This window comes from Engystomops pustulosus, chromosome 9 (assembly GCF_040894005.1).
Source record: "Engystomops pustulosus chromosome 9, aEngPut4.maternal, whole genome shotgun sequence".
NCBI classification, from domain to species: Eukaryota; Metazoa; Chordata; class Amphibia; order Anura; family Leptodactylidae; genus Engystomops; species Engystomops pustulosus.
In genome coordinates this window covers 36781152-36804632 of record NC_092419.1, presented here as the reverse complement: position 1 = coordinate 36804632, position 23481 = coordinate 36781152, and the positions used below count along the sequence as shown (strand labels likewise).

Below are 23481 nucleotides of genomic sequence, written 5' to 3'. Positions count from 1 at the left end.
ACCAAGAGCTGTAAAGGAAAATCTACCATCAAAATCATACATGATAAACCAGTAACACTCATTGATCAAAGAACTGTAGTAATCTTCTTATATTTGTTATCCATTTCCTCCTTTATTGTAAAATCAACTTTTAAATGATATGCTAATGTGCCTGAAGGGCTCTGGGGTGTTACCAGATCCCCTCCATGATGCCGATTCACAGGCTGTTACAGTGTGCAAGAAGAATTCCTCTCCTTCCCACTGTAAATTGAAACTTCCTCTGCTGCCGTGTGATTAGGCAGTGGGCGGGGAAAGTGCTGAGAGAGCAGAGGGAGACAGTGTAACAGCCTGTTAAGCTGCAGCACAGAGGGGCTCTTGTAACGTCTCCCCGAAGTCCTTCTGGCTCTTAAGCAAATTTTAAAAGTTGATTATAGGAGGAAGGAGGCCATGGATAACAAATATAAGGAATAACCGCAGTCACGGTGACTGGATCGGCTGCACGCCGAAGATGGTGAGTAGGAGGGGAAAAGAGGCTACCGCCTACCGCTACCGTGGAGTAGCCGCCTCGTGTAACCTCAGATGCGGCTACTCCACGCCCCAGTAGCCGCATAAGTAAATTTGCATACAAGTTTAATAAAAGTTAACAAAAAAGTGTGGGGACGTGAGGATTAGCCCTTAAAAGGGCTATCCTCACGTCCCATTGATCCACCTACCACCCGATCTACCTTTTATAGGTAGATTTGTGGTGGTAGGTTCCCTTTAAAGGGATCATGCAGAATAGCATCACCTGCAGATATCTGCAGATAGCTTTTTAAACACCCACATGTCATAAGGGCAGCATGGTGGCTCAGTGGTTAGCACTACAGTCTTGCAGCACTGGAGTCCTGGGTTCAAGTCCCATCCAGGTCAACATCTCCAAAGTGTTTGTATGTTCTCTCCGTGTTTGCGTGGGTTTCCTCTGGGTCCTCTGGTTTCTTCCCACACTCCAAAACATACTGGTTGGTTGTTTAGATTGTGAGCCCCATGGGGACAGGGACCGATTTGACATGCTGCGTAATCTGTGTGCGCTGTATAAATAAAGAATTATTATTAAAAAAGACCCCTATTCCCTTTTAAATGAACGGCCAATTGAGAAGGGAGGCGTATGAAGTGGTAGATGAGCCGGCGATCCACTGCTCTGTTCAATATCTATTCAGTTGACAAAATCTCCAAGCAGTGTGCTTAGCCAAAATCTCTCTCTCATTGCATTTAGCACCAGGTTCAAGGAAGTTCTTATGTACAATTTTGCCATTTAGACACCAGATTATGTATATTCCTCCCAATGGAAACAGGTGTGAATTTGGCCAAAGTCATGTAACAAAATAAAAGTAATAAATAAACAAGTAACAAAGTAAAGTAAATAAAGAATATCAGTGCGGTTTTACTTTTACAGCTATGGCAAATGTTTAAATCCTAAACCAGTTTGTAGTTGGCTATCTCTACCCCACTGTCAGACATGGCACAACTCTTTGGTATATGGGTCAGACATGAATGGAGTTGACACATCTTTACTATACAATGCAGTATAATACGAGTTGTGTAGATTGTAAGACGTGTACACTGTTTATGCCTCTGTTTTTCGTTGGTTCCCTGTAAGGTTTCATGGTCCCCACCATCAGTAAACACCAGCGGCGGTGCACACCTGTCTGCTGCACCGGGCTGATAGTCACTTTGATTTACAGTGTACACAGACACATAGGTGGGGACACAATGTATAATTATAGTCCAGGGCTGCAGTGTGAATATGAAGCGTGACAATGTTATGGGCAAAATATTATTATTACTGACAGTTTTTTTGCATATTTACCCCCAAGAGGATAAGCTGGAGGTCCCACCAGCAAGAGATCCTATAATAAAAATAATAATTATTATTTATTTATATAGCGCCTACAGATTACGCAGAGGTGTCAAATTGTCAAACCTAACAGTATGTTTTTGGAGTGTGGGAGGAAACCGGAGGAAACCCACACAAACACGGAGAGAACATACAAACTCTTTGCAGATGTTGACCTGGATGGAATTCTAACCCAGGACCCCAACACTGCAAGGCTGTAGTGCTATCCAGTCAGCCACCGTAATCCTATGTCCCTGCATGACCACAGTGAACTTTATGCAGAGCAGTAATCACACATGTATCCATACATTTATTACAGCCCAATTAGTCCTAAACATAGACCTACATTATACTATCTCTAAATTCCTCCAGGTCCTCATCCACCAGGCACATCATGGCAATGTCATTAATATCACATATGCAGACAGGTCACTGTCTGTCATAAATTCATCACACCCATGTCCTGCTGCTGTCATTATCCTCTCCTAGGAATGGCCTGACCTATATTATTAATAGTAAATGGGTCACTGCTTTCCACCAGTTTATAAGACATTAGGCTGGCTGCACAACATGTCTAGTCCATGGAAATGGACCCATGTGCTGGTCAAATCCCACAGACCAGGCACAGTGTGGTGGATGGGAGTCCTTGCATCATAGTGATATACACGATGCAAGGAGTCTCTGTCTGCAGGCCAAACAGGCAATGTAGGCTATAGACACCTGATCTTTGCTTTTGAATAGACTCCACCAGCCTTGGCTCGTGCTTGGCTCTTGACCACAATTGGGTTCTACCACCCTGTGTCATGATTTAACCCCTGTTTGTCTGCGTGTCAGCCAGTGCTAGGGATTTCCTGTGGGAAAATCCATATCTATTTTCTAGGAAAGAGGGGTTGATTCTGCTTCTTATCCCCTGGTGGGCTGGAGTTATATTTATATGTTGTTTGCTTTGCCTATGTCTAACCTTTGAAAGAATTTCACCCAATCTCTCTTCCAAGTTCAAGTACATTTCCCATTCTTCTTCCTCCACTTTTCTGTTTGACTTTCTGCGTTACGGCGTCTCAGTCATTTACTTCTCTGTATTTCCATGCGACCTTGAACTTCCCATTCTGTTAGTCGCAGTCTCCTTTCTGTGACTTCTTACGCTGCACTTCTCTTGTACTTATGACATTCCAGTAACTGGAGGGAGTTACGTCTTAGTAAATCCACGTGTCCCGGGAGTCAAACCAAACAAGTCCCAGCTCATGTAACTTTACATAGGACTGGAGCCGGTCCAATCCTTTAATCAGCCAAGAAAATGTCTTTAAAATTGGAATCTGACAGCAATAGTGGTCAAAGGATGAATAATGCTAAACGCTAGACGAATCGACTAAATCGTTTTCCGTGGAAAGAATTTCCATAATTCTTAGTAATAAAATTCCAAATGATGTTTTCCTAACGCCATTGGAATATTCCATCCTTGCTGCAGTGGAACAAAAAACTACTCCTTATACAAGCATGAGACCTATAATAGGATGGATATATTACTATATAATATATGCCGCCATAATTGTATATAACAATATCCTTGTGTATTCTTACACTGATGGTTTCCACTTTGATACCAGATTCATCATGGATTATTCCCTGTGCATTTCCTTCCTAAAACTTTGGTCGTTTAGATGGAGTGAATTATTTCTAATATTATCTGAAGAGGGTTGCCCTAATGATAAGTCTGTGAAAATATGTGTAGTGGCCCACAGAGGGGACCCTACTAAAGTTACTTTGGGTAACCCCTGTAATGTTGCTTAATGAAGACTGGACATCTCCATCCTTGCTGCAAGCTAGTTCACTAACTTAGTATCTAAAACTCCTGTATTAAGAAAACAATATTGCCATCTACTTTCTGTATTTGTATTTAATGTTTGTTAATTATCATATTTTAATATGTATGTTTTGTGTTTATTGTTTGATGTCACCTGGTAGAAAGCAGGCTGTATAATTGTCTGGCAGATCAGAAATATCTGGAAGGGTAAATCATAAAAATTAATTTAAAAAGGGGATCTGTCCTATTTCTGGGTGTAGAGAGGGTGAAAGTTTAGTAGGGGAATTAGAGACGAGAGAGTGGTGTGATATAGCATAGATGACAGGGTTATGTAGAAAAGAGAAAATCACAGCTCTGATGCTGCAGAGCTAAAGAAGACTGTTCCAGCCCAGGGGTTAAGGAGATATTCTGATCTGATAAGTCTTCCAGGCCAGTACCATAGTCACATGTTTAGCTAGCTTTACCTCAGCCTAGCCTGCTACCAGTGATGATTCTACACTACTGTTATCCTGCTGTTTTAATAACTGTAAGTTGGATTTGCCTTGTGTACATTGGATCGTCACTAAATATCATGGGCCTCGTCTTTAACACCTTATCAGACATAAAGGGTATCTTTACAGCCATGCAGTGGCCTTCTTATATGTGTGGGAAGAGAATTATCTGCCAGGATAGGGCCATCAAGACAACCCAGCCAGGCATCAGCACTGATACCACTCGCCTATGGACTGTTTCCTACTAATAATGTTTTTGCGGAGGATGTGGATAGGATTTAGATCCTCCCGAATATGCTGCTCAATGTGACCCCAGTGACCCTGGTCAAAGATCAGAAGTAGAATCTGCATGTAAAAAATTCTTAAATTTTTTATGATAATATAATGTGTGATATGGACTTACACTTCATGTCTGTGTTACAGAGACAACATCTCCCATCTGCGCTAAGGACATCTCTGATGTGTTGATGAGAGAATTCGCCTTCCTCTCAGGTAAGCAGAGCGCTCCTCTCCAATCTCTCCATCCTCTCCCTCCTCTCCATCTTTTCCATCCTCTCCATCGTCTCTATCCTCTCCATCCTCTCTGTCTTCTCCATCCTCTCCAATCTCTCCATCCTCTCCAATCTCTCCGTCCTCTCCGTTCTCTCCATCCTCTCCGTCCTCTCTGTCTTCTCCATCCTCTCCAATCTCTCCATCCTCTCCAATCTCTCCATCCTCTCCATCCTCTCCAATCTCTTCCTTCTCTCCCTCCTCTCCGTCCTCTCCGTCCTCTCCGTCCTCTCTGTCCTCTCCGTCCTCTCCGTCCTCTCTGTCCTCTCCGTCCTCTCCGTCCTCTTCATCCTCTCTGCCCTCTCCATCCTCTCTGTCCTCTCCATCCTCTCTGTCCTCTCCATCCTCTCTGTCCTCTCCATCCTCTCTGTCCTCTCCATCCTCTCTGTCCTCTCCATCCTCTCTGTCCTCTTCATCCTCTCTGTCCTCTTCATCCTCTCTGCCCTCTCCATCCTCTCTGTCCTCTCCATCCTCTCCGTCCTCTCCATCCTCTCCTTCCTCTCCGTCCTCCCTCTTATCGTGTAATTAAATCCTCAGCATGAACTTGTGGACTGTTTGGCAAAGTGATACCCTGCATATTATCCTGTAGTCTGTAATGCCACACAAGTGTACTTAATAAAACATTATGGGGATTTAGAAGATATAAGGTTTCTCTGGGGAGATAATGAAGTCACGGAGCGTTTATGGCTTTGCTGCTTGTAAATATTTTCTTTTGTATAGGAATAAAATAAGAAATGCAGATAGAAAATGTTGCAGTCATTTTGTGATCTCATGGTATCATAGCATCCATCATGAAGTCCTGGATTCCAGAATAAGAGGGGGAATAGAAAAGGGGGTCAAAATAAGAAGGGAAGGGAAGTAGAGAAGGGGATCACAATAAGAGGTGAAGCAAAGAGGGATGCACAATAAGATAGGAAGCAGTCAAGAGGGCACAATGAGAGGGGAAGGGAATGGATAGGGGGACAATAACAAGGAAGCAGAAAAGGAGGCACAATAAGAGGGGGAGCAGAGAAAAATAAAATATGAATAATTCAAGAGGGCATAATGAGAGGGGAAGTGGAGAAGGGGGGCATAATAAGAGGGGGAGCAGAGATGGGAGTCCAAATGAGAGGGGAAAAAAGAGGGGAACAACAATGATAGAGAGAGAATGGGGCATAATGAGAGGAGGAGGGGGATTTGGGCATTGTACAGGGTGGAGACATTTTACAATGTCTGTAAATCATAATAAAGGGGGGAATTATACAGGGCAATTGATGTAGGTATTATACTGTGTGGGAATACTAGGGGGTGGGATAAGGGGCAAGGCACATAGCTTGGTTTATTGTGCAAAAAAAATTAAAAAATGCGTGCCACTCTTTATATCCCTTTTTCTTCAGCCCAAACGTTGTGAAGTATGAAACATGTCAGGATCTGATTTTATCATTATTGACCAATTTTGACATTGTGCCGGATTATTCGGCATAAAATTAGGTCAATATGTTGGCCATGTTTCCACCCGGACTGAACAATACATCGCGGTCATCCTATGCTGCTGGGAGTAACTGTCTCTCCAAGCACAGCTGTAACTGAAGTCAGGGGCTCTCAGCAGCAGTGGCTATTATCCTGTGGGTTCTGGCTGAGAAATATGAGTGAGTACTTAATGACTGAATAACATGGTCACACTGGACTAGACCTACGCATTTCGAATCGGCTGGTTGCTGTTCATGGTATAAAAAGGTCTAGTCCAGTGTGACCATCACATCTGTACAGCTGGTTAAACTATTATAAAAATAAAGTGTTGATGTTTTATGGAAGTGCTGCAGCTCCTGCAACATCTTTTCTATGTTTCACTGTCTCACCCTGCTCCCTCTGCACTGCCCTTCCCTCTGCCTGCTGTAATCTTGCACAATAGGAGGTGGAGGTGCTCCTGCACAGTGTAACATCTTGTGAAGCTTCAGCACCGAGGGGCTCTGACAACACCCCCAGAGCCCTTCTGGCTAATTAGAATAATTTTAAAAGTTGATTTTAGAAAAAAAAACAAGATCAAGCTGTCAATTTGTTATTATTATACATAATGAAACTACACAGAAAATTTCAATGGATTATTTAAGGTTAAATAAAGTTTTTCTACTATATCTCTCTGTATATACTGTATGTAAAGGATGTTTTTCAATAATGGTGTCTTGCTGATAGGTCACATGACTATTCCCATTTATTTTGTACAGGTGGTCGGGGAAGGGATAACAACTGGATCATCACGCTTCCGGAGAACGCCGAATTCCACGAAGTCCCGGATAACGTCCTAAAGACTGTTCTGTCATATTTAACTTCCATTCCAAGGTACGGCTCCTATCTGATAGCCCTAAGCCGGACAGTAAACACGGCTTCTAAATGTCAGCTCTACTTTTCAGGGGGTTTAGTGTTACATTGAAAGGTCAAACTGTGAAATAATATGAATTGTCCTTCAGAAGTCCGTGTCTTGTGCTTTACATATGAGTCCTATGGGGCAACTCCGCCCTAGGATAGCATTGACTAAGTTGTCAGCAAATGAAAAGTCCAACTTCTTTGTGATATGTCTATTAATTTTTTTATACTTATTTTTAACCTCTGCTGCTCCCTGCAGGCTGGATGCTATTTATGGACCTCGCTGCTTTTCATGGATCCTATTATGACTTTACTTTTACTTGAATCATAACCTGAACACATATTTACATAGAACATTGTGACCCATTAACAAGATCAAAGATGCAATATTCAGTTATGAATATATAATATCACCACTGGGTATTCATTAAGATGCGTAGCAGACTCCGTCCTCTTCAGAATACTGATAATCAAATCAAGTTCATTTATTTTAGTGAATTTATAAATTCGGATTGTCTCTTAAGTACAGAGGACATATCCTCACACTGCTGTGCATCAAGCTGCTTCACTGCTCGGAGTAAAAAACTAGCATTCTCCTAGCCGAATAACAGAGGAAAGGGAGTGATTGTACAGTGTGCACAGAGCTCAGAGCACAGCAGTGTCAGGATACGTGCTCAGTGCAGCTAGGAAGCTACAATCATAAATCCGTCTGTAAATATATAATAAATACCTTATATACTCGAGTATATGCCTAGTTTTTCAGCACAAAAAAATGTGCAGAAAAACCCAAACTCGGCTTATACTCGAGTCAAAAAAATAAATATATCCAAACTCACCTTTCCGTCGACCCCTGAATATCTTCTGTGTGATCTGTCCGGCCGCGGCGGCAGGCTATATACACTGGGGCAGGGGCTGGCAGGCTATATACACTGGGGCAGGGTCTGGCCGGCTATATACACTGGGGCAGGGTCTGGCAGGCTATATACACTGGGGCAGGGTCTGGCAGGCTATATACACTGGGGCAGGGTCTGGCAGGCTATATACACTGGGGCAGGGGCTGGCAGGCTATATACACTGGGGCAGGGGCTGGCAGGCTATATACACTGGGGCAGGGGCTGGCAGGCTATATACACTGGGGCAGGGGCTGGCAGGCTTATACTCGAGTCAAAAAAATAAATATATCTAAACTCACCTTTCCGTCGACCCCTGAATATCTTCTGTGCGATCTGTCCGGCCGCGGCGGCAGGCTATATACACTGGGGCAGGGGCTGGCAGGCTTATACTCGAGTCAAAAAAATAAATATATCTAAACTCACCTTTCCGTCGACCCCTGAATATCTTCTGTGCGATCTGTCCGGCCGCGGCGGCAGGCTATATACACTGGGGCAGGGGCTGGCAGGCTATATACACTGGGGCAGGGGCTGGCAGGCTATATACACTGGGGCAGGGGCTGGCAGGCTATATACACTGGGGCAGGGGCTGGCAGGCTATATACACTGGGGCAGGGGCTGGCAGGCTATATACACTAGGGCAGGGGCTGGCTGGCTATATACACTGGGGCGGCTGTGACCAATGCATTTCCCACCCTCGGCTTATACTCGAGTCAATAGGTTTTCCCAGTATTTTGTGGTAAAATTAGGGGCCTCGGCTTATACTCGGGTCGGCTTATACTCGAGTATATTCAGTACATTATAAACTATAATAAATGTTATAATACTAAAGTGATTTTTGGAATGTGTCTTACTCGTATATATTTAATTGATTTCAATTTGTGCATCAAAATACATAAAAAATTAAAGGTGTTTTCCCAAGAAACAAGTTAGATTTATTCACAGGATAGGGCGTAACTTGCTGATCAGTAGTGGTCTCAGTGATGATAACAGATCACAAGATCGGGAGGTACCTCCATTGGACCCCTAATTTCTCCCCACTCACAGAAATGAGCAGAGCAGCCGGTGGTGCATGTCCGGGTTGCCCCGTTTAACTCTATAGAGCTGAGGGAAATTGCCGAGTACGGCGCTTGGTAACCTCCGTCATCTCCATAGAGATATATGGAGCAGTCTGCCATGCACGACCGGTTGCTTCCCTCATCTCGAGAAGTAAGAGGGTTCGGCGGAGGTACCTTGGACCCCATCAAACTCCCCGTTCTCGCGCGTTGTAGTGGTCTCATCACTGACACCCCTACCGATCAGCAAGTTAGGTCATATATCGTGGGAAACCCCCTTTATGAATGATCTTCCAGGAATTTCCAAAAGCAAATGTATAAAAATGTGAACTTTTGGAAAAATGAACACAGGCTAATCTGGAAGATTTTATGTGTATTACACTGAGTTTATGGGATTATAAGAAGTAACATTGCTCTTTATCGCCATCTGGTGACTGTAGGTGGTATTGTTATAGTTTATTATTGCTTATTTCTAGTGTACGTATTTGTATATTTATGCAGTAAAATTTCTTTTAGTAAAGAAGAAGACGATATTAAATTTATCGTTGTGTTGGACAGAAGGTTGGATACATGGACGTCAGTAAAATTAAGTCTTCAGAAATTATCAGTAAGTTCTAACCGTATTACCATTCGTGAATATATAAAATATGTGTTGAAAACTTCAAATTGATAATTTAGTACAAAAGATCTGGAATCAGACTCTCCTGTGATGGTTGCTTGGATCTATCCGGGTACCTGTCCTTCTATAAGCTGTGTTACCCCATTAGACACTAAACTGCTTCACTCATTGAGCCGCCATATCTTCACTTTACTTCCAATAAAATATTTCAATGAGATTTAATAGTGAAATTTGTCTTCTAACAATTGATAAATCTCCTATTTATTTCTATACTGAATGGCCAGACAAGAAGAGCTATAACTTTAGTATATATCTATAGAGATATAGCTTATGTCATCTTTATGGCTCCTGGGTGATTGCTCCCCCATGGTTGGGGAAGGTTTCTATGCTCCCCCTCCATGTCACCTCATCAAAGCCTCCCTGAACAGTGCTCCCTAGGGGATGAGTGGGTTAGAGCAGTGGCTCTCTGGAAGCAAAGAGTATTAGGGCATTTCTGGCAATTACTGCTCGTGGTGACTTTTTAAGAGGAAAACATGGTAAGGAATATTACATCTGCCCTTCCTAATGGATCTGATTCAAGTTTGGGAGCAATAAAGAGTGATTCTAAAAATGTATATTGGATTAAATGGAATTTTGTTTCTACAGTTGATATGAGATTTACAGTATATGGTTAATGGCAAAATATTAATTATTACACATTAAGACTCATGAATCACCCAATAACAAAATACTGCAAATATTACCTTCCCCATCTATAGTACATTAGTTACTAGTCATTCCTCAATGTCCACTGGTTTGGGTACATTCCCTAAGTATTCCCCCTCCTCCAGCCTGAGAATGTGAAGCTCCAAATCCCTTCACATAACATGAGGAACAAGCAGCCCCCTTAGGGGATATATATAAGATTGGTTTGTTCTAAAGCTGAATTTATATGTATATGCCCCTGTAAAATTGTGGGTGATCATTTGAACAAGTAATAACACAAAATCTTAATTGCAGACACCTCTAATAGCTTTTAAAGTTGATCATTACAGCCTGGGGAGTAAAGTGCAGTAAATTATCATCATCCAGAAGTCTGTCTGTAACTAGGGGTTGTCTGTAAGTAGGAAGTTCTTAATTCTCAGGTTAAGCTGTTATGAAACCCATTTTGTCATTTACACCTCGAACTCTGGTATAGACCACTGTTCAGACTACAGGTTTTCATCTGTAAGAGATTCCATTGATACTCTAAGACACATAGATGTCATAATCACTGGAGTTTTTGTGCGGAAATCATTTAGATTGGCCTTTTGAACGCCAGTCTTAAAGTTCCCCGGCGCCCGTACCTACTAAGAAGCTCCCGCCTCTTATGCCAGATCAGACCTGGTTTTTGCCATAATCTCAATCGATTTTCTGGCAGAGACTAAAGGAAATGTGTTCACACAACAACCCGCCCCCTGTCAGCCCCACACCCCACCCTGAAGCACCCAAAGTGGTATACAAGTTGGGGAAACAGAAAACTGGTGGGGAGGTGGAAATTCTTTGCGGTCTCAACCATAAAACTTGAGGATAATGAATTATGAATCTCCCCCTAAACTGATAAGATTACTTATATTGAGATGTGCTGCCAAACCCATGGTCCTCCATCTATATCTTACATAGATTATATATAGAATACAACATAATAGAAAGTTTTCAAAATATTAAAACCTGTATTGCTTACAGACCCTCACCTAAAGGGTAAATGACTCTTAAAGGGAACCTGTCACCAGGGAACCCCACACATTACCTTTTAGATGTGTGTGTACATGTTCCGCTGATACCTCTATCCTTGGGATTAGAGCCACTATTAAAAAATTACTTTTTTATGTCCTCTGTTCCAGTCAAAAAGGAGGGGGGGTGCTGTATACAGTTTGTATAACCCACCTCCTCACTGATGATGACACTGCTTACCAGGCCCCCTCATGACTATGAAAGACATGTGACTTTCTGAAGACAATTCCTGAAGGCAGCATGAGCTTGATTTCTCTTCATGTAGCCAGGTCTCTCTCAGCCCCCACCTTTCTGGGGGAGTGGTTCATAATGTAGCAGGTCTGAGTCACACAACCACCATTTGCGTGAGTCTCTTTCTGTCAAAGTTCTAGCAAGAGATTATGTACATCTTCCTACTGCCCCTGAAGGTGAAAGTTTGGGAGCTGTATATGTCTGTAGTTGAATATTATCAGACAGTGCCTAAGTACTGGTTCCATAAGGCAACCTTTTTGTAGCAGTGGGGGATCACAACTATATTACTCCTTGGAGTGGGTGAGGCTAGGACAGCTCTTTTTGCGACTTATAACAAAATTCTACATCAGACAGGGTCTGATGTAGAGTTGTCCAATCTCATGGATGTACACCAGCTATACTAAGAGACGGTGGTGGGTTTGAAAGCAAGAACTGGTCCCCGATTGGTTCCCCGGCATGTTAACTCCCCCCCCCACCCCCATTTTTTTCACTTTAGGATAGACTTTTAGGGGTGATTTACGTAACCCAGAAACTTCAAATGACGAAATACCAATGCACAACATTCAACTCATCACAAAATATGATATGTAAGGTTGTGACATAAATTGTGGTGTTAATTACTATATATTACTATATATTTGAGGTAACTATTATCAGAAATAGCAAAAAAATGAAGACAGATACAAATAAATTCCAAAAATGTAAAATTAAAAAGTTCAGACTGAATGCTGCTTTCAATATCCTATTCTACAGATACTTTGTTGGTGGCACGGATCATACGGTTAAAAAAAAAAATCTTTAAACCAAGTTGCCAGTGAAACAAATGTACTAAAAAAAGTTCAAAAATATGTAAACATCGACCCCCCTAGAATGTACCTGACACTGCGTCCTGTTTATTGTCTGGCACATTCACTGGAAGGGGTGATCATCCTTAAATAATGCGTAGACCCCTCCCCCCTTGTATCAGCCTCACAATAATAACTACTTTTTTTTTTTACCCCTCTGGTAAAATCTTACTCCAGATAAACAGTGCTGGTGGTTGAGGAAAATGAAAACTACCAAAAATATAACTTTAGAATTTATCTCTCCCAAGTGTACATTATTAAATTTATAGACTTCTCCGTAAATAATACAAATACAAACTTTTACTAAGTTCCTAAATGATTAGATGATCCTTATCCTCCTTAATTTTCCCTGAAAGACGAAAATAACAAAACATTAATACCATAACATGTGAAGACTCTTCTTTCCTTTTGCATAAAGTAAAAGTGTGGGTGGGCACTAATAAGGAATTTTCCGGATTTCTTAAATAAATTAATATTTATAAATTAATTATACATCCAAAAACATACAGATATAAAAATCAGACCTACAGACGTCTGTGTTAAAAAATTGGTCTTTGTAACAAAAAGACAACTAGCTTAAAAAAAAATTATATATATATAGCGCTTTAGAGATATGTCAAAAATTTACTTTTGCAAAATAGAGAGGAAAAGGTGATATCTCTTTGAGGGGTTCAGAGTTCGGATATCGTATGAAAGGTAGGTATCCGGGAGGTATTTTAAGTGGCTAGCAAGATATAGGGCCCTATATCTGCATTGTAAGGCTAAAAATCGGATCGGCCCAGTATAAATGACAAGTAATGTTAAATAACTGTAGTCATGCACTCACGGTTGGACGGTTCTGGCTTATTTTCATATTAGACAAAGTTTCTCCGTAATGGAGAATAATGGAAGGCAGTGTGGGCTGAGTACACTTTGGCGTCTCCACCGCCGTGTGTGTTGCGCAATGGCGCTCCAAGGTAGGTATTCTGGCGCGAGTCCTGCGTCAAGCAGCAAAGCTTTTGCTTCGTCTTCTCCTTTTGCAGTCCCGGTCAAATCCTGGAGCATAAGTTGCAGAAGGTTATTCACCTGTTCCTTGGGGCATATACTAGATCTGTGAGAGTGTTTTATGGCATTTTTATTATTGTTATAGCACAACAGTAAGAACCGAAAATCTGTATTGAAGCTTATGATAAATTTTAAATTATAACATCACAGATATTTCTTTAATTACAGATCCCAACAAACAAAAAACAATGCTACTCTTTACAGATCTGGAGGTGTACATAAAGGCCTAGTTTACATCCTACCACATCCCCTGAGAGGTGTGAGACCCCCGCCCTGACATTAGCATTACAATACAAAGGCCTCCATTCATTCAGGTGGTGATTTTGCTTCTCCCAGTTCTCAGTACATGTGAATAGGGGAAATACACATAAAGACAATGAAAATGTTAATCTCTTACACTGTGAATATGTGAGACGGTCACACCCAGAACCGCAGGGGTGGAAACTTCTACAGAACTCTCCGCCCTTCTTACTGTATATAAGGAAATCATCCTTGAGATTTGGACACAACTTCTGCTGCTTGTGTATCGTGAGGCAGCTGGAACACATTCCTGTCCTGACTGCAGAGAAGAACATTCCAAGTGTCCGACCCTGGAGAAGAACAGGAAGCGCCGGAATACAGAGCATTTATCCACTCTGCCCGATATGGAGGAGACCAGAGTCTTCTGTACTTATTGCGATTCTCCTGTACCGGCTGTAAGAACATGTCTGCAGTGTGAGGCTTCATTCTGTGAGAAACACTTACAGAGCCACAGTAAATCATCAGAACATAGATTATTTGAACCTACTCTTTACCTGGATAAAATGAAATGTTCCATACACAAGGAGGAGCTAAAATACTATTGTCCTATGGATTCCACTTGTATCTGTGTGTCCTGCTGGGTGGCTGGAGACCACAAGGCACATGATGTGGAGCCACTGGATGTGGCTTCTAAGAGGAAGAAGGAGATGCTGAGATCTGTTGTTGAGAAAATGAACTCGGATAAAACAGAAGCAGGAAGAAGAATCCAGGATCTAATAGATCATGGGATTGAGGAAGCACAGAAATCAGTTGGAGTCAGTGAGAGAGTCACTAATCTGTTTAGTGATCTCAGGAAGAAGCTGGATGATCTAGAAAAGAGAATCCAGGGTGAGATCTCCAGACAGAAGGATCAGGTGTCGCTCTCAGTCTCTGACATGATCAGAAAGTTGGAGCTACACAAGGATGAGCTTACCAAGAAGATTCATCAATTTGAGGGGTCTTGTGATATCACTGATCCATTGACCTTCTTACAAGACAATTTAATCACAGGTGAAATCAGTTTTCAGTGCTGTGATGTCATCAATGGTATAAGAAAAGCTCAGAGTCTTGATGGCATCTTAGTCTCACAGACATTACACAGAGGACTGCTACGCTTTGTTGATGATCTGAATAACATAAGAAGAAATCAGTTCCCAGTGATGAAAAAATCTGAGGTATTACTGGATATAGACTCAGCTCAAAATCACATTATTATATCACGGAATCTTAGATCTGCTTCTCATACTTCTATATCACAAAAGAGACCTGATGGGCCCAAGAGGTTATGGTCAAGTCAAGTGTTCAGCTCCTGCAGCTTCTCCTCTGGGAGACATTACTGGGAGGTGGATGTGACTCAGGCGGAGGAATGGATCATCGGAGTGGTCGGGGAAAGTCTGGACAGGAAGGGGATGGAATCTTATATTGGTTACAATGAGAGATCTTGGGGTTTGAGGACATCTCCTAAATTCGGCTCATGTCATAACTGTTTGATTTGGTCTTTAAAATCAGACTCTCCTGTGAAGATTGTCGGGATCTATCTGGATTATGAGGCCGGGCGTCTGTCCTTCTATCAACTGTGTGACCCCATCAGACACTTATACACCTTCACCGCCTCCTTCACTGAGCCGCTCTATGCCGCTTTCTGTCTGTATGACAGTGCTACCATCAGAGTCATAAAATAATTACTAGGAAATGTTGCTTATTGAGTCTTAAAGTGAATCGATTGTTGATTGATTGTTAAATTCCTCTTTACCTTACTTGCAATAAAATATTTGACATAAATTTGCTTAATGTTTTCCTTAAAGGGGATTTTGCCACAAAACAAAATTCTCACATCGCAATCCCTTAGCTATGTTAACACAATAAAGATCCTTTTAACCTCTTACTTTACAATTTTACTCAGATTTATTGCCTTTATTACTCTCTAAGCTGCTCAGTGTAAAATCCCAGGGTGTGGGTGGGATCTCTCTAAGCAGACACATTACTGTATTATCCATCTAGTTCTGTGGTGTGACAATCTGGTTAGATTATCAGGGTACAGTGTATATGTACTTTCATCTGGCTTCTGACATTGTACTAACACCCTGAAACATAGACAGAGATGAGACAGATCAGAGATGCATGAGATTACAGATGGGCTGAAAAACTTTTACACTGTTACACTGTTAGCTCTGCTACATCTCACAGATAAGTGATCTGGGGGAAGGGGGAGGCAAGCACATATCTCTTTGTAGTTTGTAGTTTTCAGCCTCTTTCTCTCTCTGCTCCCATTCTCCTGGTAGGAATTAATCAGTCAGTGGGGCAACTAGAAATATTCTGACTTTCAGACAGCTTGATACATCTGCCCCAGTGTCTCTGAGCTCCGTGCAGGGGGCGGGGCTACAGCCACACAGCAGAAACAGACAGAAATCTCATCTGCACAATTTCACACAAAAATCCAGAATGGCTGCCCGACCCTAAGTGAGAAGTTAAAGGATTGTGAATAGGGGCAACTGAAATTGTGTACAGCAGGACTGATAGAGACAGGTTGGACTTATGTCTGTGAAATGCTGCATTTTTGTTAATAACAGTGAACTAGAGAATGTGTTATTTTATTAACCTGAGTATATATAAGAAACTTGTCTTTGTGGAAATACCCCTTTAACCTTTACAACTGTGGAAACAGTTTAAAAAGTAAACGGTTACCAAACGTCCCCATTTACATATATGGGCCCATACCATGGTCTCTGCATGAGCCGACTGTCCAAGCAGCAAATGATAGAGCAGGACCTATTCCTATAAGTATTCCGCTCAGGCAGTCAAACATGGGTCGCAAACAAAGGGACACCTGTTTGCAGTCTGCCAACAGTACATATTGTGCAAAAGCTGTTTTGTGGCAGCCCGGTAGCCAATGCCTACATTACGGTAATCGGTGGAGGAATTTTAAATTCCTTCATGCTGCCGAAAATTGGCGTCCCGGACTTTTTTTGAACAGAACCCACTAGCTGCACTTTCCTGCTTCTTTGTTTAACACCACGACTATAGGATCAAGTAGACACTTCCCCAGGCGGCAGATCTTCCCTGATTATTCACTGGGCAGGGAGTTTATGAGAGAAATTCTAAAGAGCCGGCACAATTTGTTGGGGCAGCATTGGGGTCATTGGGTACTGTCCTTGTAAGACATTAACTGTGCAAAAGGACCATATATGAATAGGGTCAGACCTTTGGAGAGGACCTGATGCCAGCTCCTCTACAGTCCTGGGAAAGACTGTTTGGTGATTATTGTGTTGTATTTGGTGTGTGTTTTATCAGCATCTGGTGTAACTTTGTTGCATTTCTTGTTGTAACTTTTGGAAAAAATGAACACCATACCAATGCCTTAATGTGTCTATCTACATGTATGTGCTCAGGGGCGTAACTAGGAGTGGCTGGGCCTCATGGCAGACTTCTGAATGGGGCCCCCCTCACCGCTTACAAAAATATACATATCTGTATACTCACACACGTGAGTTACAATCACACACAGTAAATAAACACCATATATACATACATACAGCATATACACACATACATACAGTGCAATATACACCCATGCATCATATTCACAGACATACAGTATATACACGTCACATAAACACAAACAGCATATACACACATACATACAATACCATATACACACATATGTACAGTGTCATACACATCCATGCATCATATACACAGACATACAGTGTATACACATCACATAAACACAAACATACAGCATGTACACACATACATATACACACCTGTATACAGTGTCATACACACACATGCATCATATACACACATATACATACAATACCATATACATACATACAAATAGAGTAGAAACACACACCACACATGTCCAGCATATTCACACCCAGTACCCCAGATGCTGGGGCCGCCTGACACTGTGGGTCCCATATCGGCTGTTACGCCTATAGTTAAAGCTCCTGATGCCTGTAAGGAAGTGAGAATACATCTGTAATATGCTACAACTGATATATGCCACAGTTATTCATCTGTTTGGTTTATACAGAAACTGTCTGGAAAAAAAATCCATGTCATATACAAGCAAAGTATGTGCCTATAGCCCATTATAGGTGCATGTAATTGCTATGGGGGTTGTACATAGCCACAATACGTCTGGTTGTTATAAGGCCTTGTCAGGGAGCAGTGCTGTCTCCTTCAGTAGCTGAAATGATCAGTATAAGGACACAGTACACACAGGAGGTTTGGTCACGTTGCTTGTAACCTTGGGCTGTGACTATGCAATGCTTGAATTCAGGACACGGCGCTGATCCAGTCACTGGACATTCCCATTGTTACTTGTCCATTTTGTTCTTTTAGTGAAAACTGATCTAATTTCTGCTTATGGCTGACATGTATTTTGCTTTTGTGTCTTGTCTTTAGTATTTTAAATAATATGTGAACACGCTAAGCATCTTTGGATGCACCTTTAAACTGTAGTTTTTTTTTTCACTAAAGACTAAAGTAAATTCTTTTATTTATTCCATTGCTTTTAAGTGGGGTCTGTCAGCAGTATTGACCATGCAAAGCTGCAGACACTGTAGGTATTGTCCCTGGAGATCTGTGTAATGAGGCCTTTGTGTATGTTGTCAGCAGTAGCAAAACAGTGAAAAATGCACTGATGGTGTGTCCTCACACTGCTGTGCTCTTAGCTCTCTGCATTGAACTGTTCCATGCCCCCTCTCCCCTAAGAGGTTGTTGTAGTTTGAGACCAGAAACCTGTGACAGAACTTACTCAGCAGCTCAATCCAGAGAGGTAAGGGCACAGCAGTGTTAACTGCTACATTTGGGAGGGTGGGTCTTTTTTGTAAATGTTGAGGTTTTAAGCCTCTTGTTTGCTTTTATCAGACACCATCTGTTCTCTTTTAATTTCACTTTCTCTAAGTTGTCTGCTATCAATCCCATAATGCCTCAGTACAGCATCACATAGGCAGCTGATGGCCAACTCTGGAAGAACAATGTAATTATACTTGTACCCATATTCTCCTAAGTAATCTCAGAGGGCATAAGCCTACAGGGGGAGATTTGATATGATAAAGCCACCCCCTCCTGCTGCAACAGTGGATGCATCAAGAGGCTATCCGCCGGCCGTTCTGGGGTAGTTTTCAGTAAAAATCAGCAAGCATTCAATGGTTAATGTTCACAGATTTTTAAAGATTGCACAGACGCGGGGCAGGCACACCCCATGCCCCCTCACTCCGTCTGTGGCTGTGCCCCTCTATGCACACATGCCCAAGAAACTGGTAAAGAAGCACTGATAAATCTCCCCCAGAGTCCACATACCTTCCAACTGCCCCAAATCCAGCATGCTTTACCAGTGCAGGCTTAAAGGGGTTGTCTTGGGTTGAAAATATGGCTGCTTTCTTCCAGAAAACAGCCTCACACTTGACCATGGTTTCTGCCAGTAATGCTACTCAGCTGCACAGGGATGAATGGAGCAGAGTTGCAATACTGGCACTAGCCATGGTCAGGAAGGGGCTCTCTTTTTGCTCCTTTAAGTGAGGGGCGATGAGTGTGAATATCATGTACAGTATGGGGGCCCCATAAGGAAATTGAAATAGGGTGTTCTGTAAAGGGAGTCAGTAATGGTGGGGGGTATTTGGTACAGAATGGGTTCTGTATAACTAGTATGGGGGGCCACATAGGGAGCATTTTACACAATTGGGATCAGAAAAGGGGTGCAATACACATTGGGGGGCTACAGCAAGAGGGGCATTATACTGTATGTGGGGTGGGATTACGTTTTGGCAGAAATGACGACAAAAGCTTCAACTGTGGGTTGAGGGATGTAGTCAGTGATCCCCCCCCAACTGCCTGGAGCCCCAAGAATTGTCATATACAAAAAAAATGACTAGAGTGATAAATGATAGGTATTGAATAGAGATGAGTGAGCACTAAAATGCTCGAGTGCTCGTTACTTGGGTCGAGCTTTTCCCGATGCTCGAGTGCTCATATCGAATAACGAATATTCAAGCATTTTTCACTGAAAGAACACATTGAAAGAACACAGTGAAGAACACATTGCAGATGTTTCCATGTGCAATGTGTTCTTCATACATAATGTTCTTCACATACTATTGTGAAGAACACCGTTCGGAGCGCGTGTCTTCCGATAAGTTAGCAGATGTCCAGCGTCGGCGCTTGTGTCTTCGGCTAAGTGAGCAGATGTTCGGAACATCTGCACTGTGTTCTTCACTTAAATGATCCGGTGTTCACTGTGTTCACTGTTTTCACTGTGTTTTTCACTGTCTTTTCTTAATTAAATGCTCGATCTTGAGCAGGGGAAATACTCGTCCGAGCAACGAGCCGTTCCGAGTACTCTAATACTCGAATGAGCATCAAGCTCGGACGAGTATACTCGCTCAACTCTAGCATTGAAGGAATAAGAAGAATGACTGGACTGAAGAAGAAAATGACTGATGTACAGGCTGGAATACTCAACTCTATGGCAGGGAGATAGAATTGATACAATTATGGTGAACTGAAACTTTTTTGGTTGAATTATTATATAACCAAGCAAATTTTCCATTCCAGAGCCTGGGAAAGCTGAGTGGTAGGTTTACATATGATGTGACCTTTACATACTAGCTATCCATCTTTCCCTAAGGCAGATACAACTATCTTGTCTTTTTTTTAGCCATTTCTGGGTTTGTCTTTTTTTAGCCATTTCTGGGTTTTTGGTACCCGTTTTTTTTTTTTTTTTTTTTTTCAAAGTTGCACAAAAGTCCCAAATTTCCCATCCCCTTCTAAACATGCCTACGCCTGCTCGCGAGTTTATGTGTGCCAAAATGGCACCAATTTAATGTAATTTTTGCTGAAATCGTGACTTTTTTTTATATGTCCACATATACAGAACACACGCAAGAATTAACATTTCCGATGTGTCTCACTTTACTAGGTGAGTGTGAAAGTTGTAAATTTTAGAAGCAAATATGCCAATGCGCCATAAAAATTTGGGAATATAAAAGAAAGAAAAAAGAGAAAAGCCTAAGCACTTGTACAGATGGAGAAAACTTTGTTTTCTCCCCAGATTGGATATTATAGAAATCTTTTATGATTTTGACTTTTTATGAAATTGACCATCAGGGTGCTCTAAACCTGCTTTGTTCACACTGTGCAGTCCTGGTGCAGTTTTCCAGGTATTTTGGATGGGATCCTAATCACACGAGGCTTCCTCTACTATGATCCACTCCTGGTTTTGTCTCCTGACTGCACAAGAAGACACCTCTCTACTTGCTGCGATGTATTCTTCACGCATAGTACTGGCCACTGCAGAGTCATAGTCAGACGGAGCGCCTGTGCATGTCCCGCCTGGCATCTTAGAGGTTAACCCCCCCTTGTCACATGCAGGAGACAGGTGTGCGCTATGAGAGCCAGTAAATTAGTGTCTGCCGGAGATTAACATGACTGCTGGCGAATCAGTGCAGTTTGTCAGGACACTAGTTCCTTCTGGGTTTTCGCAGTGCTGTGGTTATGGCAGCGGCTGCAGTCACGCAGCTTCAGCTCGGCAGCGCTCACTTAGCAATTTCTAAGCAAGATCATATATCAGCGATGCTGCCCTGACAATAGTACGAGGAGGAAGAAGCATCGCAAGACATGGCCGAAGGAAACCCCCCGAGAGGAATGATGAGGTTCCGAAGGAATGCGGTAAGGACTGCAGCAGTCAAGTTGTGAGGCTCCAGTACTGCAGCAGGGAGCCGCTTCTGGGCTCTAGCACAAACTGCACATACATAATGCAGATCCTACACATAGCCAAGTTTCTTCTGTCACATCCGGACTCCTGATCATATGCAGCTCATCCCCGGCTGGGTCCTGCGGCTCGGGTCCAGTTCTATTTATACCTGGCCTATATTTAGGATCAGTCGAAATGAGGATGTAGCAGAGCTGAGTTTATCATCTGTGATAGTGCTGAGTCTCTCATCCATCATATCACAATGTATCGTCGCTGATTCTACTCAGGACTAAAGTTGATGCAGCTGCAAAGTGTTCAGCTCTGCTACATCTTTATAACAACTTCTGCAGCATTGGAAAAAAAAAAAATCAGGTGACGAAGGAGCTGACAATCAAATTCAAGCTATGAGCCCTACTGCTCCTTGTAGACATACTGATAGCATTAGAAATCAAATATTAGACAGACTGGAGGTGCATGCTGGGACTTGTAGTTCTATTAATTTAGGGAACTTTCATTCTAAGGGACAGCTTTTTTTTTTTTAAAAGGTCTACATGTTAAATATAATCCTCCATCAGTTTTGTGCGCAGCTCCTATGCAGGTTATTGTGTTTCCATAGTTACAGACTACAAGCAGTCTCACTTCTAATACTGTAGTGATACTTTCTTAGGTTAATAAAATTTAGCGTTTGTTTGTAGTCTGTAGCCATAGAGACGTATTGGACTGATTGAGAGCCGCAGACAAAAAAATGAAAAGATTTTTAGTATAAGACTATTTGCTAAGATATTTCATATTAAAGAACAATAAAAATGGCACTTATATTGTCATGACAACTTATTACAATACATAGTCAGATTTTGTATCACATTTACTTACTCAGTCCGGAGGAGTTCCCGAAAGTGCATTGTCCGACGATAATGCACTGTGCCGCGATTCACTAAGATCGTGCGCCCGATATCCTGCATGTGTCACTTCCCCGCTCAGGTCCGACAGAGTTCACCTTCTTCTTCCCGGTGTATTTCTTGCGCCACAATTTTAAAGTTAAATCCCGCACTCAGTCCGAATCTGTCTAATCGTCCGACGGCCTGCCCCTGACTTCTGTCGCATGAAAGTCGTCACGATTGCGCCAAAATACGTTTGTGTGCGCCAAAATCCCCTTCTAAATACCTGTTCCAGCTGCGCAATCCCCAAAAAATGTCGGAATATCCGAGGAAAGTGCGGCCGCAGTTCCCCATTAGGTTCATTTTGGTTCTGGTGACACCATGATCCCCGCTGTCCATGGTTCTGAAATGATGCACAACCATCCTGTGATCACTGGGGCTCCCTGGCTACTCCACAAAGGGATTTATTACTATATAGGAAATCCTTAAGCATTTCGTTCTGTAGACCTGTCCTCTTTATCACAGTGTCTCATAAGACCTTCAATAACACCTTGATAGAGTGTGAGGCTCCAGGTAAACCCTGTAGTCTGCATGTGACATGATGACGTATCATCTCGGAACTGTCTGTGTCCCTTGTAATCTTGTATTCTGACTACATTGTGATAGGTTTGACACTGGGGTAATAAGTAATATACTTCTGTATAAGTGATACATGATGGAACCCAATGGGGCACATTTACTTACCCGGTCTCTGCGCAATCCCCGAGGTGCGTTGTAAGACGAGGATGAAGTCTGCTGCGATTCAACAAGATCTTGTGCCCGATATCCTGTATGTGTCGCTTCTCAACTCAGGTCCGCCGGAATTCACCTTCTTCTTCCCGGTATATTTGAGTGCATTGTCTTGCGACACAATTTAAATTTTAAATCCCGCGCTTAGTCCGAATCAATCGGGGTGTCCGACGGCCCCCGATTTGTGTCACATGAAAGTCGGCGCGATTGTGGCAAAATCCGATCGCGTGCGCCAAAAACCCCTGTTAAATGCGGCACAAAACAGAAATAGTCGTGAAACCCGACTGAAATGCGGTCCACAGACCCTTAGTAAATGTGCCCCATTGTCAACTACCTATTGGGGCTTATTTACTAAGGGTCG

At 42.3% G+C, this 23481-nt stretch overlaps 2 protein-coding genes across 4 annotated transcripts in view; both read left to right on the top strand.

The window, feature by feature from the left end:
* The window catches only part of MCF2 (MCF.2 cell line derived transforming sequence), a 93637-nt gene that overhangs the window by 15731 nt on the left and 54425 nt on the right, over positions 1–23481 (top strand). For 2 of the 3 annotated variants that reach the window (XM_072125930.1, XM_072125928.1), the window contains exons 2-4: positions 4568–4636; positions 6898–7012; positions 9498–9588. In XM_072125930.1, the coding sequence (XP_071982031.1) occupies positions 4568–4636; positions 6898–7012; positions 9498–9588 (275 nt within the window). Of the gene's footprint in view, positions 1–4567; positions 4637–6897; positions 7013–9497; positions 9589–20995; positions 21429–23481 lie in introns of those variants that run through there. The other variant, XM_072125931.1, reaches the window with a different exon arrangement.
* On the top strand, positions 13660–15433 carry LOC140077448 (E3 ubiquitin-protein ligase TRIM7-like). Its single transcript, XM_072124672.1, has one exon. The coding sequence runs from the start codon at positions 14117–14119 to the stop codon at positions 15431–15433; it is 1317 nt and encodes a 438-aa protein (XP_071980773.1). The 5' UTR covers positions 13660–14116.

What these genes read in the sequence shown, in the direction of transcription:
- LOC140077448 (XM_072124672.1), top strand. Translation starts at nt 14,117, where the DNA reads ATGGAGGAGACCAGAGTCTTCTGTACTTATTGCGATTCTCCTGTACCG.